General features: G+C 29.1%; 1 protein-coding gene across 1 annotated transcript; it reads right to left on the reverse strand.

Annotated features, from left to right (window-relative positions):
• Positions 1 to 543: 543 nt before the first annotated feature.
• Positions 544 to 8,203, reverse strand: LOC114270244 (3-ketoacyl-CoA thiolase 2, peroxisomal). The gene is made up of 14 exons (XM_028211691.2): positions 7,615 to 8,203; positions 3,826 to 3,902; positions 3,650 to 3,734; positions 3,405 to 3,531; positions 3,223 to 3,321; positions 3,056 to 3,123; positions 2,830 to 2,937; positions 2,669 to 2,746; positions 2,419 to 2,551; positions 2,238 to 2,334; positions 1,616 to 1,739; positions 1,359 to 1,467; positions 1,048 to 1,131; positions 544 to 931 (listed from the first exon to the last, which is right to left on the reverse strand). Exons 1-14 carry the CDS (start codon positions 7,708 to 7,710, stop codon positions 822 to 824), a joined length of 1,395 nt encoding a protein of 464 aa, XP_028067492.2. The 5' UTR covers positions 7,711 to 8,203; the 3' UTR covers positions 544 to 821.
• Between the last annotated feature and the right edge of the window lie 9,364 nt (positions 8,204 to 17,567).

Genomic DNA, 17,567 nt, shown 5'->3' on the forward strand with positions numbered 1-17,567 from the left:
TGGCTACATTTTATGGGTTTCAACTATTAAAGCTTAAATCTTTATAAATTTGAAGGAAGGATACAATAAATAAAGTAATAATTGTAAAAATTGTGACATTATGAGCACAGTTTCACTATCTCACATTTGATATTTAGTTTCACTGCTACTGATTTACAATTACCTACAAATAAAATAGTGGTATATGTTCATGTAAGCATGTGTTGAGGAGCTGTATGAAAATTTCTGTCCTGCATGCATACCCTAAAAAATTTAGGATACAATAAAAATTGTACCACATTTATGTTTTGATTCCTTCAATTCAATGTGCTATTCAAATTAATGTGCTTGGAAATCACATAATGGTATGCACTGTACAACAAATTGACAAATCTGACAACCTGCAATATTTCACAGCATTGAAAATTTCACCAATACTCCAAACACAATCGACAACGAAGACTTTAGCCGGCAAGAATTGTGATTGGTTCAACATTTCTTGTGAAAATCGAGCTGTCCTTGGCTATCCAGAATTTAGTGTTCCTTGCCTAATGAAGAACAAAATTATATAAATAATTTTTTTTTAAAAAAAAAAGTCAAACTACAGATTAAGACCACCCATTGGTGGCCTTTTGTGACACATCTATGGTCAGCCATTACAGGCACAGGAATATTCCAGATCGTCTATGGCTAGCCAACAACTCCTTATGTATCACATTATTGAGATATAATCATACCGGGCTTAAAGCCCCACAACCCACATTATTACATTGCTTTGCTAGAGTTTCCAACCTCAGCTATAACATTGTTTGCAGTAATTTGAAAAGAATGAATGGTGGATTCTATCGAGCATCTTTCGATAGCAGGTTGTTGCTCTCAATCTTCCGAGCATTGCAGAGCTCATCAACGGAGTCACCTCTTTCGAAAACAGCAGCAGCCCCCATTCCTGTGCCTGCAGTTGTGTTGCAACCAAGGGTCATAAACCATATCTTCAAGTGATCAGAACAGGAAACACAAAGAAGAGAGAATAAAATAGCTAAAGGGGGAGGAAAAGAATGAGGAGAGGACCTATGCACATCGATATGACACCAAAGCGGCAGTCTTTGCCCCGACGCTTCATCTCATGCAGTAATGTGGCAACACAGCGTGCTCCTATAGCAGACAAGTCATCTCATTAGAATTCATGAAATGATAACTGAGGCACTATTATAGCATATTCATAGGTCAAATATTAAAACCCTCTGCAAGATCTCAAGAATTGGGGGTGTGACATATTTACACATATGTATGACAAGAATAAGAAAAAGATTGAAACAGAAACAGCTAGGTGCACCATATGGAAAGCATCATTAATAAGTTGAAATGCTTGTCAAAAATACCTGTGGCACCCAGAGGATGCCCAATGGCCATTGCACCTCCATTAACATTGATCTTTTCTGGATCAAGTTCTAGCTTCTTACGGCAATATACGAATTGGGATGCAAATGCCTGTGCAAGACCAAACCATTGGAACAGTTGTACGGTTTATAAGTTGTTACAAAAACATAAATGCTTACAGTGAGAGTTTTCTCATTTCAGAAGTCTGAAGATCATATATGCTGAAAGTAGCAAAATCTCATAATAAAATATTACATACCTCATTTATCTCAAAAAGATCAATATCATCAAGTTCAAGACCCGCAGCCTTGACTGCAGCTGGAATTGCAACGGCAGGACCAACACCCATGATAGCAGGGTCTACACCAACAGCAGCAAAAGTCCTACAAGTGCATCACCGGCTAATCTTTGAATATTCAGTAAGAACCTCGACTTTTTTCTATTCTATTTGAAGGGGTCTAGCCATGAAACAGATGAAAAGTGTGGGGGATGCAGTATTCTAAGTGTAGATTGTGTCACAACTGGAGCTAATATAGGATCGTCCTAGGCAATCAGTGCGCTAAAACATTAAAAAAGGTGAAAATGCCTTCGTAGTATTTCAACTCAAAAGGACAAATAATAACCAAAACTGCTTGGTGATCACAGCATGATGTCATCCAGAAGAAAAAAATTATCAATCATTTTAAATGAAAAAATATTACTTATCAGTTACACCATGACTTGAATCCTTGATCTAGATTTCTGCCCAGAAACTAGTGGAAGTATTTGCTTATGAGGTAAAAACTATTTGCAAGGACAGGATTGACATCTGCCCAACGCGAATAGCTTAACCAAGCATACTTTAGATTTAATTCAATAAACATGTTCTACAAATTACAAACCTGAATACACCAAGAATGGGTAACCCTTTTTGCATTGCAAGGCTTCTCTTCATCAAGAGGACAGCTCCAGCACCATCACTCACTTGGCTAGAATTTCCTATTGTACAAGCACCAAAAGTAGTTACAATCACAACCAATATATTCCTCAATTAAAATTCACATGAGCAGCATTTTGAAATACCAGCAGTGGTCGTCCCATCTTTCTTAAATACAGGCTTCAGTTTTGCCAGATCTGACAATGTTGCATTTGGCCGAATTCCATCATCAACGGAGATCGTAACTGGTTTCTCTTCTCCAGTTTTTGGATCAACAATCTGTTTGAATAAAGTATATACATCAGTGGCATATATGCACAAACTTGTAAAAACAGTGAGTGAACAGCAGAAATAAGACATCCCAACTTTACTGAAACAGCAATCAAAAAGTTGTACCTTGGTTGCCACAGGGATTATTTCCTCTTTAAATTTACCAGAAGCAGTCGCTGCAGCAGCCTTTCTATGTGAATCAACCTAACAGCACATAGTTAAGGTAATCAATAATGTGACTGATCACATCAGAAGAATCACCCTACAGACAGATCTATCCAACTCACCGCAGCCTGGTCTTGCTCCTGCCTTGTTACATTAAAACGATGTGCAACATTTTCTGAAGTAACACCCATGGGGAGTAGACAATTTTGGGCTTGTGCCATTGTCTTGACCTAATATTATTACAGCATGGGCTAATCAGCACCTATGGAAATCCTACTAAGGAAATTCCCAAGAAAACTCATCGAAGTCCAAAATCAATACATAGAGTGAAAGAAAAAATTAGCATACTCTTGGATTGACTGATCCTTCCCATGCCATTGGGTTTGATGTCATGGATTCCAACCCAGCACCAATCCCTATTTGGAAGAGACACACATTTTAAAGAATGAAAAAGAACGGATAAGGCATCACGATTGCAAACATGTAAGGCATCCTTCAAAATATATCACTCTTACCAATATCATAAAATCCAGCTTTAATAGCTGCGGCTACATCGGCAACGGCCTGAAGACCAGATGAACACTGCCTATTCACAGTTCTAATCGGCACAGTTTCTTGGCGAAGGAGATAACAAATAAGTCAGCAATGGAAGGGAAAGAAACCAAGAATTATAATGAATGCATGCAAGGACATGTACCAGGGAAACCAGCATAAAATGCAGCCATCCTACATTCACTTGCCCTTTGAGAGCCTGTTGCCAATACTGTGCCCACAACGATGTCTCCAACTTCACTTGGGTTCAGATTTGTTTTCTCTATCAATGCCTGTACCATGGAGTCATCACATCATCAGTGTAGACTATCCTAAATTTTATCAAACCTCAATTTAGATTTTGTAGTGAAGCTAACTCAACAGATTAGAAGATCAACATAGACAACAAACCTTCAGAACAGGTGTGAGTAAATCATCAGGAAAAGTATCCTTGAAACCTCCCCTCTTTGACTTGCAAAGTGCAGTCCGATATGCGCTGTACAGAGTGAAAAGAACAAACTGTAATATATACATATATTACTTTAAATAGCGTAAAAATATTATATTTCAACAGCAGAGTTACTTACGCGACTATGACTACGTCATCCCCATAGACAGAGGTTCTATGGTATGCTGCACTATCCCCAGCAGCACAGACAGATGCCTGGATGTGAAGAATAATGATTAATCTAGTGATGAAACAAAGGATGGCCAAGACATATATGCATACTTTAGTGCATGTGCATTTCTATTAGTCATCAATTCACAATAAGAGGATAGAAGTCAACCTGACAGAGTATTCTAACAACTCAAATTGAAACCTTTATATCATATCCTACAAATTTTAACATGGGAAAAGGCTACTATGGACACCCCTAAAAAGGTGCATATGGTATGCACCTCATAATAACACCACAACAATTCATCACTTTTACCACACAATGACATAACTTTTCTCATCACAAAAAGTACAACTTTTTGCTCACAATTACAGCAAAGTGACAAAAAATTGTCATTTGAAACTTTAGAGTGCACACCATAAATTCGTCATTTATAAAATCATAACTTTCATACAATGTGCGTCTTTTAAGAGTGCACATAGTAGCCTTTTCCTTTAACAGCAAAGAATACTTAGATTATAGCTGTATGTCGAAAGGACAACCGATAAAAAAAATGGAAAGATCTATAATCAACATGACACACTAAATTAATCTCGATACACAACACAATTATCAAGAAACTCAATTTGACAGAGGAGATACGATACTCTCTTGAAATTCTGGGAAACATTTTGGATACTTTTGGGAAATGATGAAGGGAAACTTTAAAAGAAAACTTGTAAGAAACTCGACATAAACTATTTGAAATCTTAATAGATATTTTTTGGGGGATTTGGTGATAGACTCTTCACTGTTTAATTTGTGTTTCAAAAGAACAAAAATTAAATAAGAACTTTCAAAACCCCCTAATATTTTAAAACTTGTTTCTTTTACTATATTACCCTCATATCTATTAGCTCTCTTATTAAGCCATCCTCACAGTGTATTTCAGAGTAAAATTTTATTTTAAATGATAATAAACTTTACTCTGATTCAGAGTAACAGAGTAAAATTTTACTCTGAATCAAAGTAAAATTTATTATCATTCAAAGTAAAATTTTATATCGTTAAGCAAATCAACATGTTTTTAACCAGAGTAAAATTTTACTTTGAATCATAATAAAATTTACTATGATTCAAAGTAAAATTTTATATCGTTAAGCAAATCAACATATTTTTAACTCGAGCAAAATTTTACTTTGAATCCTAGTAAACTTTACTCTGATTCAGAATAAAATTTTATTTTGAATCATAGTAAACTTTACTCTAATTCAGAGTAAAATCTTACTCTGAAAGTACAATTTTACTATTATTAGATAATTCAAATTTGCAATGAATTGATAGTAAAATTTTAGTGTCACTAGGAGTCCAAAAACAAATAACTGAAGTACACAGTTTACTATCATTGTATAAAAAAAAATAAAAAAACAGAACAGATAACACCAAAGTAAAAGTTTACTCTCATTTTATCAAACAAAAATAGAGCATTTACCAGAGTAAAATTTTACTCTCATTTTATTAAACAAAAACAGAGTACAAACCAGAGTAAAATTTTACTTTCATTCTGTTAAACAAAAACAAAGCACAAATCAGAGTAAAATTTTACTCTCATTCTGTCAAACAAAAACTAGAGCACACACCTGATTGAACTCGACAAATCAATAAAAATAAATCAAAATCAAAAACAAAAAGACCTAATCAACATATGTCAAAGATCAAATAGTTATTACGTCTTCTATCATTATTGTGTCTTCTCTCTCTCTCTCTCTCTCTCACACACACACACACAGCTCTCTCCCACAAATCTTCACTATATTTGTATATCATCTCTCATACCTCCACCATCTCCATCGTCAATTGGTGTTGCTCATCGTTATAATCATCTGAAGAGAAAGTTACGAGTGATGATTTTTTCAGATCTTGAGACAGAGAGCTTATTCCTTAGGTGCAAACAACGAAGTCATTGATTGAGGATGAATTTTTACTATTTTGATCTTCTTATCGTTTCTATGGAGGCATTTGCTACCAGATCGCCTTTGAAACCCTAGCCATGGCGTCATCATCTATGTATAAGCAATAGTTGTCTCAGACAAAACTTGAGAGGTTGAGATGGTAATTAGAGAAGATTTAGTTTAGGATATAATAGTCTGATAAAATATTTAAATAATAAATTGTCCTTTATATAATTTTAAAAGTATAATTTTTTAAGAATAAAAGTATAATTTTAAAAGATTTAGTTTATGAGGGAGTTTTAAAAGTATAATTTTTTTCTCAATCCTTTTAACAATAAAAGGAAGATAAGAGGAGTTTATAGCCAAATTTCCGATATTTTAAGAACTCATTTTTTAGAGATTCGTAGAAATATATATATATATATATATATTTAAAAAAATTCTCCGAACATGTTTAACGATGTCCAAGTAAAGTGTTTTGAGAAATTTCATTAAGAGAGATATAGAGTTCTTGGAAAATATTAGCAAATATTGGAATGCTATTTGAAAACATTTAACTAGAAATGAGTTAAAAAATTTAACAAACTACATAAACTCAAAAACTTATAATCCATGGAGTATTCATTTAGGTTTCAATGAGTCTTTTAAAGGTTTGCTTTTTGTTTTACAAGATTTTCCACTAAGATCCTTTAAGGTTGTGTTTGGTTCAAGGATTTAGGGAGAGATTCGGAAAAAAAAAAAAGGAAAAAAAAAATGAAATATAAATAAAATATACTTACATTCATCTAATTTCACACTATGTTACATGTAGTCGGGTGCAGATATCTGTCTAAAAGTTGGATTCATCAAATCATAAATTTAAGGGTATGCAAACTTAACAAAAAAATATCATATTTTTATATTTTTAATCAAGTATGTGAGATAAAATGATACAATATGTAACTTACAGTGTCGAAAAAGACATTTATAACAATTACACAACAAAATCCAATACAAAATCCATGAACCAACCACCGCCTAAATGTTTCGGTTGTGTTCCCCGCATCAATATGCTCCTATCTATGGCCCCCGTCTGTTTTAAAAGAATCTAGTTTGGGCAAAAGATTCACAGAACAAACATGAAACAGAGAAACACCCAAATTTTGATCAGTGAGTCCGTATAACCTCAAGCCCTTTTTTGTAAGTTTAATAATTAAATACACAGATCAGTACACTCAAATTGAAAATTTTATTTTCTTGTACAAATTGATCAAGATGAAATTTTTAAAAGAAAATGATAGGAAAATTTAAGTTTAAAGCTTGGAAATCATGAAAGTAGCAAGAGAGAGAGTGTTTTCTTGGGTCCAGAGAGAGAGAGAGAGAGAGAGAGAGTGTTTTCTTGGGTTGGGAAAAATTGAACACTGATTATAAATGATTGGCGAAAATGGAAATCCACATCAAGTTTTACACTTTCCTGTATTCCCCTGCGTATTTTACAAGGAAAAAGAGGGGTTGTACGGGAAACTTAAATGTGAAAACTTTCACTCTAAAAACAAACGTGAAAAAAAAAGAGAGTTGTTTTTCTTTTCTTTCTTTTTTTCTTTTCTTTCTCTTTCCCACACTTTTTATCACTCTCGCGCTAATCAAACGCACCCTAGAAGATATCCAGATTCAACAACTAGAGCATATATCAAATCAAATTCACCAAGTTCAAGCTACGAATAAAAACCAGACCTCAAACCAAACTCTCAAAATCCAATCCAATCCAATCAAATTGTGACGAGTCAAATCAAATCAAATCAAATCGGTGGGGAAAAAGAAAAAAAAATGGAGATTGGGGACTTACTGAAAGAGAAGATTCGATGTTCTCGAGGGAAGAAGAGGTGGAAGAGGGACGAAGGTGCTGGAGCACAACTCTCTGTCTATCGATTGCTTTCTCCATCTCTATCTCTATCTCTATCTGTCTCTCTACGGGTAAGGGTGTGACGGCAAGAGTAGAAACAGAGAAGAGAGAGAGATACACAAGTGTGTGTATATAAACTGACTAGTGGGTGTGTGTAATTTATTTAAATAAGTAGGAATAAAAAAAATAATAATAAAATTAATGTTATAATGTGTACTTAGCTTAAGTGATATGAGTCGTCAAACTTAAACCCGTGGTCATGAATTCAAACCTTACTCATCTCTTTATTTAACTTTTTAGTAAAGTTTTAAGACATCAAAGCTCCTGTTCACTTTATAATAGTATAGGAGATAGATAGATAATAGATAGATAGAAGATAGATATATAGGTGGGGAGCGGAGGAAGAAGATATGGCGGTGTCTCTGATATTTCTGTTATCAGGAACCCAACGAGGAAGCCTTTTTTTTTTTACTTTTTGTTTTTTTTTTTTCTTTTGGCAATAATGATTCACACTAGTTCGTGTCTTCACTCGATGCCTCCGTTTGGCAAGGGCTTTTTCAGGTTTTTTTGGTTATTTTAGTCATAAAAAATAAAATAGGTTATTTTAGCCATAACAAACAAAACATCACATCCAACCTATAATCATTATATTCTTCTCTCACAAAAAAAGTCAAAAAAGCCAAAAAGTCAAAAAGCCCTTTCCAAATCAAGCTTTTTAGCCCAGGCTAAAAAAGCCAAAAAGCCAACCCACTTCCTAAACGGAGGCTAAATGACCTACTACTTTAATGGGTTTTATGTATACAATTCCTAACATATCATCCGTATTATGTACGGATTATGTTTATAATTATTTATATATATAAATTAAGATTTTTAATTTTTTTTATATATTATATTAAAATTTATTATTTTGATAATAATCATATATATTAAATTTTTCAATGAATTAAATATTTTTTATTATATTATATTAAAATTTAATATTTTGATAATAATTATATGTGTTAAATTTTTCAAGAAATTTTTTATGTTTGTTCTTAATGCATTAAACTGTTATTATGAGGGATAATAATCATATGTGTTGGAACTTTCAAGGAATTTATATGTGTTAGATTTCAAAGATTTTTTTTTTATACTTGTTTTTAATGCATTAAAGTGTTATTATGAGGGTAAAACTTAAGGGTTGAGAGAAGTTAATAAATACTAAAGTTTTTTTGTTTTTTTAAATTAAAAAATCAAAAAATTTAAATTAAGAGATTAGAATTCCCAAAAAAATTAGAGTTAAAAACTTAATTTTATCTAATATATAGTAGAGATAGATAGATATATAGATATAGATACAAGTGCATGGCAATAATTATGCTCTTGGCAAAAGTTGATTATTTATCAAATATATTTTCTACCATGTGAGACAACATAAAAATTATAAAATTTATGTCATAGTTTTTTGTGAGATTGTAATGTTTGTTTGGTATAGTTGCTTAATTTTTGCAGTAAATTAAAATTGCTTATAAAAATGTATTTATACTTTAATGGTTTGGTCTATTTGTATATTACCTTACTAGTCTATCACTCGTGCTATGCACGAGATAATTATAGATATTTATATTTATTTTAGATTTTTTTAATATATAAATTATGTTTTTTAAAATTTTTTATAAAAATAATTTAACAATCTTATCACTAACCATAGTGTATGAGAGAAGTTGAAAATAGTATTGCAGTAATTATACACAGATTGTATCTATAATTATTTGTATGAGGGGATTTTAAATGCTGATTAAGGGATTTTGACCAAATCAATAAATGCAGGCATGTGAAAAGATATGTGGATTGAAAAAAGTTAATAAATGCTGATCAGGGAATTTTGACCAAATTAATAAATGTTGAGTTTTTTTTTATAATAAAAAATTTAGAAAAATCAAATTGGGATATTGAAGCTCCCACAGATGTTGAGGTTAAAAACCTCATTTTGCTTAATATATAGTATAAATATAGATATAGATATAGATAGATGTAGGTATAGATATAGATAATATAATATAGATAGATAGATGTATTAAAATTTTCAAAGAATTTTGTTTATGCTCGTCTTTAATGCATTAAAGTTTAATTATGAGGGAGTTTTGACCAAATCTCCCAAAAGGGATGGGGATGGGGAGAAATTAACAAATGTTGAGTTTTTTTTTTTAAATCAAAAAATTAGAAAATTAAGATTAGGATATTGGAGCTTCCACAAGGCTTGTAGGTTAAAAACCCCATTTTCCTTAGATAATTGTGTCTACAATTATCTATATATGCGAATTGTGATTTTTAAATGTCTTTTTTTTTTCTTTTTTTTATATTATATTAAAATTTAATATTTTGATAATAATCATATGTGTTGGACTTTTCAATAAATTTTTTTTATGCTTGTTCTTAATGCATTAAAGTGTTATTATGAGGGATAATAATCATATATGCTGGGACTTTTCAAGAAATTCATATGTGTTGGATTGTAAAGAATTTTTTTTATGCATGTTCTTAATACATTAAAGTGTTATTATGAGAGTAAGACTTGGGGGTTGGGAAAAGTTAATAAATGCTAAGGTTTTTTTTTTTTAAAATCAAAAAATCAGAAAATTTAGATTGAGAGATTGGAGCTCTAATTAAGGCCGAAATGTACATCATTAAGGCCGTTAATTAGAATCTCTTAACTTCACTTGCTGGTCAAACTGTATATTTTATGTGTGTTGAATGTCAATCAGGTTGTACATCGTTGGAGCATAAAATGAGCAAAAAGACAGAATTTGGGCAGAGTTGATTTTTTCCGCACGTGTGTTGACTTTTCCGCACGTGCGTTGACTTTTTCTGGGAAAGTCAAACCGACGTTTTAAACCTGTTTGGACGAGATTGGAAGTATAAAAAGGCAAGTAAAAGGCTGGATTAGGGTTCGAAAGTTTTTTGGACCTAAAGAGAGAGGCTAGGGTTTTGAGAGGAAGAAACAAGAAGCTTCAAAGATATCTCCCATGGTAGTTCCTTCTCCATCTACCTCCTCTCACTCTTCCATGAGTGGCTAGTCTCCTTTTCTAGAGTTTTGAAGAAACCCTAGCCATATAATAGGTTTTTCTTTTTTTTGATTTTATATTATGTAAAGGTTTGAACCATTGTATGGTGTTTTAGAAATTCTTTATATATAATTTTCATTATCTTTTCAAATATTTGACTTTCTGTGATTGTTGAATATTATCTATACATGAGTTTTCTATTCCTTCACATTCAAGGTATGGGACGAACCATGCTACGAGGAACGAGTCGTATCACTACCCTAGGTTAGAGTGAACGATTCGTCTTACTTTAGATGGTTCATGCTCGTACATTGAATGTGATGATCTTCTTGTTAAATGTTTTGAGCTTGTAATTGCGAAGCATTAATCTGTTCAAACCATAACATAATTAATTTCAATTGGAAACCCTAATTATGTGGTTAGTGGTGAATTCTCTACCCTAGGATTTTTCCCCAATTCAGTAAACCTAAATTCAATTATTCTTGATAATTTAATTCATTAGTTTAATTTATTCGTTATTAAATTAGATTATAAACAACTAATCTTTTTATCAAAATTAATTTAGGAATTTGACAATTAAATTGGTTTAATTTCACAATAGTCCCTGTGGATCGATACCTGGACTTGCAATTATTCTGATTGAATTTGGTATAGTTTAGTATTTAATTTTGGTGTGTTCAACGACCCATTAAGCTCCCACAAGATTTGGGGTTTTTAATATTTTAATAATAATCATATGTGTTAGACTTTTCAAAGAATTAAATGTCTTTTTTTTATTATATTATATTAAAATTTAATATTTTGATAACAATCATATGTGTTGGACTTTTCAAGAATTTTTTTTTATGCTTGTTCTTAATGCATTAAAGTGTTATTATGAGAGATAATAATCATATGTGTTGAGACTTTTCAAGGAATTCATATGTTTTGGATTTTAAAGAATTTTTTTTATGCATGTTCTTAATACATTAAAGCGTTATTATGAGAGTAAGACTTGGGGTTTGGGAGAAGTTAATAAATGCTAAGGTTTTTTTTTTTTTAATCAAAAAATCAGGAAATTTAGGTTGGGAGATTGAAACTCCTACAAGACTTGGGGTTAAAAACCCTATTTTGCTTAATATATAGTATAGATGATAGAGATCCACGCATACATGATCTCACAACTTCACTCTCATTCCAATCATTCATAATATGGAGTCTACATATAATAGACTCCACATACACATCAAGGGCCAAATTAAATTAGGAATCATGAAACCCCCAAGAAATAGGTCCCAAGCATTTCTCTTATGCATAAGTGATTTGGAAGTTCGATAAAAATTAAATTTTTGGTTTTTTTTTTAAAAAAATTATTTTTATTTTTTTGTGTGTAATAATTATGAGAAGTGATAAGATTCAAAATTGGTTAGCTAGCTTCCCAAATGCTTCAAAGTCTAAGGGCTTGTTTGTCAACTATACATTTTAATTAAAAAGTCACTATAAGTTATCAAATCACTCTCTTTACTTTTTTGTACATCCTTTCGAAAAAAATCAAAAAGTTACTAAAATAGCATATTTCCAAACGAGGCCTAAGAGGTTATTAAATTTGAGTATGTGTTAGATTATTTAGTATAACTTTTGCTTATAACTTATTAGGTATAAATAATTTAAATAAGTTGAACGAACGTATTATTTAAAAATTGATAAAGAAATACTTTTGATTATTGCTTTCTAATTATTAGATTTAACTTTAAAAAAAAGTTTTACTAAACATAGCCAATATATTTCCTTTTCTTTTCTTTTGGTCCAAATTTTATTTGGGATAAATTACACTTATTTCTCTTTTGACGTTGAAAAAAATACAATTAATTTACATTTATAATTAAACTGATATCACTTTCAGTATGACTAAAACAATTAAGACTAATATAGACCGTAACGGTCTCACTTAAATAAAAATATATAAATATATATTGAAAATGTTAAAAATAACTTTTATGACTATTATTAGCATTAACAAAGTGTTTTGAAAAAAAAGAAATATTAAAGTGTTTTGAGATATGTGAAAAGTATATTAAGATTATAATTTTTTTGCTATTTTGTAGTGTTTATGTCACACCCTTAAAATTATCATTAACAAAATCCTAATTTACCCTTTTATTTAACTATCATGTGTTGTAATAAAAATTATAAGTGAGATAACATGAGAAATTACATGTGAAAATTGGAGATAAAATATTTTGCTAATATCTTTACAACTTTTTTTACATAATAGAAGGCAGTATAGGACAATAATCTATGTAGCTGTCTTTTAGGACAGTAAGAAGGCAAAGGTTTCGAGTTCTAGTCGATAGAGCAACTATGACCTTTTTGTTGCAATCTAATTTACTAACCCACTAACATTCTTTTGTGTGGTAAAAAAAATTAATAGAAGGGATCGTGTACAATTAATTCATAGAAATTTCCTTTCATTTATTGGCATTTATTTATCATCAAATTTTTGCTTGTTTATTAGATTTGACTAATCCTTAAATGATTGATTTAATATAGACATTTTCAATTTTACATTTTAATTATTTTTTTTAAAAAAAAAATCTCAGCATAGTCAAAAAAGTATATTTTATTCACTTATATGAAAGAAAACAATCTGCAATTAATTTTTTGTGGGAAAAAAAAAATCATTAGATTTCAATAAAAAAATATGATAGCTATAAATTTGATGAAGGATTTAGAATTTTTTTGATTTGATATAAGTTTGATGAAATAATTAAAACTTATTTTTAATTATTTCCCATCAAATTTAAAAGAATGATTAAATGAAATATTGGAGATGCTTGTATAAATGTTGTTTGCCACAAGATATTTTTGACATTTTTTGTATATTTTTTTTTTTGGTATTTGATATAATGAAAAACGAAAATGTTTAGCAAACATTTTTCATGGTAAACAGAAAAAAGCATATATGAGTAGAAAATGTTTTCCACTTTTAAAAGATGGAAAACGTTTTTCGAATTAAAATTTTACTAATGTCACCACACTACCACTACCACTTTTACTTCCACCATCACCATGACCAGTATCACCATCACTGTCGCTATCGTCGTCGCCACCCCACCACCATGCCACCAACCTCTCCTCTACCTTCGTTCCACCACCATCACCAAACATAGCAAAATATTTTCTATCTAAACAAATGGAGCGGTGAAGTGTACAAGGTTGATTGTCATAATTAAAGGAGTTGAATTGCTTTCAACTCATAATCTAGACTGGATGATGTTATCCAAGAAACTTATTATTTTAATGATTTAAACAGTTCATTTTGTGAGATTCCTTGTGTATATTATTTAAAAAAAATAATTAAATTGATCTGATAATTATAATATATCAAATTTATTGTATTTATGTCAAAACAAAATAAGCGCATGTATTTTTTAAAATATATCATTTATTTAAAAAGTGATTTAATTTTTTGAATAAATGATATATACGAAAGATCGTATAAAATGAACAGTTGGAACAACACTCTCATATCCGTAATTTGGACTAGAATCCAATTATAATTAAAAAAAAAATCAACCATTTGATATTAAAAAAAGATAAATTACAAATACATCTATTGATATTTATTTAAAATACGATTTATCCAATATAATTCTGAAAATTATATCTCATCTCTTGAAATTTATAATTTCATATCAAATTATCCATATTATTAATAAATCATCAAGTCAATTAACAATTATTAATGATGTCAAAATTTTATTTTAATTAATAATTTAAGTAATTTTATTATTGTATATAAGAATAGTTAAAAATATTATTTTTTAATTAATTATGTTAAATAATTTTTTTTGACAAATAGATATTTATAATTTTTCAAATTACATACGGTAATATATATTTTATATAAATCTCAAAAAGTGTATTTATATTTTATCCTAAAAAAAACATATAAAAGTTATAAGTATAATTACCTTTACTTATTGATCGTCTTAGCATGTTTATTCATCGTTGCAAAGAAAGAAAAAGGGCGTTAGAATGCACGCACTGGGAAAGCGTGGTTAGGATTAGGGCAGTGTAAAATAGCGTTTGATTTGTTAAAATCGTTTCGATTCGTATTAATTTGTATTATTTTAATAATTAATTATATTTAAACTTTAAAATTTATAATTCGTCATTAAACTTTAAAATTTATAATTTATCTTTCAAACTGCTCCGCTTCGTTACATATATATTTTTTAACTTTCAATGAAATATTAATGTAAAAATGAATGTGAAACAGATTTAAGATATAAAATTTATTACAAATTAGTAATTATATATATGAAATAAAATTACTTTGTATTATATATATTAAAAAATATTATATAAATTAATATTATATATTATACAAATATATGATAATTAGTTACAATGTTTTTCAGTAAATCTGTCAAACATCAGGCAAATTGTAATTTGTCAATCAATTAATTCATTTCTTCACCATTCAATTTGTAATTTTACGCCCAAACTACCTGCACAATCCTAATTTGGATGGTGAGACATTGGGATGAGTGCCGGTTTGGAAGTAGCGCAACAGCAATACGTTTTCATCATCATCTCATCCCCCTATCTTATCGGCTCTTTGAACAATACTTCTAAGAATTCGTATTTGTAAATTATAGCATGGTCCCGGTGCTACCACACCCATATTATGTTCTTTATATTTTTTAATTATTTAATATAAATAATTAGTATTTTATATCTATTCTAAAATATTAGTTTGTTATTTTATTTTTTATTGTCTAAAAATATTAATTCATTTTTAAAAAATCAAAAACTAAAATAATAGGAATTTTCTATTTTATCTTTCTTCTAGGGGGTGTTTGGGAAGAAACTTTTTAAAATTTTAAGCTAAAATAATACTAAAAGATAAAATTGACTAAAAGTGTCAATAAAACAAAATATCAAATTAAATTATAATTATTTCATTTTTTGTCTCACAAATATCACATCTATCTAACTATAAAAAAATTCAACTCTTTTCTCAAACATAACTATTTTAGCATATTAAAATAGTCATAACCTACTAAAATAGTTAATTTTTCAAACGGGACCTTAAGGTAGTGTTTGTTTGTAAGGATTCAAATATGAGATATATAGTCTAATTGGATTAATAGTCCGTTGTTTGATTCAAAACTTTTATACCGGACTATAAATCCCAAATCTATGGGATTGGTCTATCCCATGGGGGGTGAGACACAATCCATAAGATAACTCATCCCATGGAATTAGATAGTGGAATTACATTTTTGATCATCTACTATTTAATATATTTTTAAAAATAAAATTTATTTATTAAATTATTTATACTTAATAATTTTTTTTTATCAAATTATCTATACTTTATTAAATTATATATTTTAATAATCATATGGTATTAATTATACTTAGTAAAGTAAAATACAATTTAAAAAGCTCAATTATAAATTAAAATAAATTTATTTAATTTTTATTAATATTCTATTTATTTAATTTGTTTACTATTTTTAAAAGTTCTAGTAAAAAAATTAAATAAAATTTATAATTCAGATTTAATATTCCTATTATTTAGTAAATAATTCAAAAGCGCAAAATAGTCTTTTGAGCATTTATCATTTTCTATAATATCCCAAATAAATATAGGATTCAATAGAATAGTCCAATCCAGACATCTAATCCCATGACTAAACAAACATAGAATACAAATCCAGTCCAACTAAATAATCCGGAGACAATGTATACCAGAACTAACAGTCCGGTAGATTACAATCCCCTCTTATCCGGTTCGTCCAAACAAACATGGCCTAAATTTATTAACATTATTTAAAGTGTAATAATTACATTACTAAATATTAGTTTTAAAAAATTAATCAATGTGTTTGGTTTCAGTTTTCTAAAATTATTTAAAAAATGAGTTTTTTTATTTTTCGTGTTTTTTTATTTTTAGTAAATATTTTTAAAATTTTAAGTAATTTTTTTACTTTTTTAGACGCACCTTACTTAGACGTATCTAAATAATAAAATATTTGTGAAAAAATATTTAAAAAATTAATAAATATACAAAAATACAAAAAATGTATTGAATTTTCGTAGTATTTTTTTTTATATTTTTGGTATTTAGTGATTATTTTTTTTAATTTTTTAAATATTTTACTTTTTAAGTGTATTTACGTTAAGTGTATTCATTAAAAACTCCTTAGGCTGTGTTTGGAGAAGCTCTCCAAACACATTTCCACTCATTGATTTCAATATGGTATTTGTTTGAGTTTTCAAATTATAATTCTATACCCACTTTTGAAAACTCCTTTCTAGGCGGGAAAATTTGGCTAACCCGGTCGTCCTACCGGACGTCCCCCAGACGTCTGACCGGTTGACAGGAATAGTTTTTTTTTTTTTTGGGCACCTTTTATTTTTTATTTTAAATAAAAAATATTTTCATAATTTTTTTTAAATTTTTTATGAGTTTTGAATAGGATTTTGAGTTATGTGTTTGGTTATGAGTTGTAAGTTTTTTAATTAAATATCATATGTCATATCATTCATTTCAAACCCAATTCAAAACTCTTTTCAAAACTCACAACCAAACAAAATTTTCATACTCAAATTATAATTTCAAAACTCACAAACTTAAAATACAATTTTATTCTTAAATTATATTTAGAAAACTCTACCAAATACTACTTAAAATTTTTTGAAAAGTATTTTCTGAAAATCAAAACCAAAGAAGTTAAATATTTTAAAAATACAATGATTTTTTTGGGAAGTTTGGAATTTGGGATTTTTTTGATTTTTTTTACAAAAAGACAAACTTTTTGCAAAACAAAAAAAAAAAAAACACATCCAAACAAA

This window comes from Camellia sinensis, chromosome 6, assembly GCF_055761805.1.
Source record: "Camellia sinensis isolate YWXY chromosome 6, ASM5576180v1, whole genome shotgun sequence".
NCBI lineage: Eukaryota > Viridiplantae > Streptophyta > Magnoliopsida > Ericales > Theaceae > Camellia > Camellia sinensis.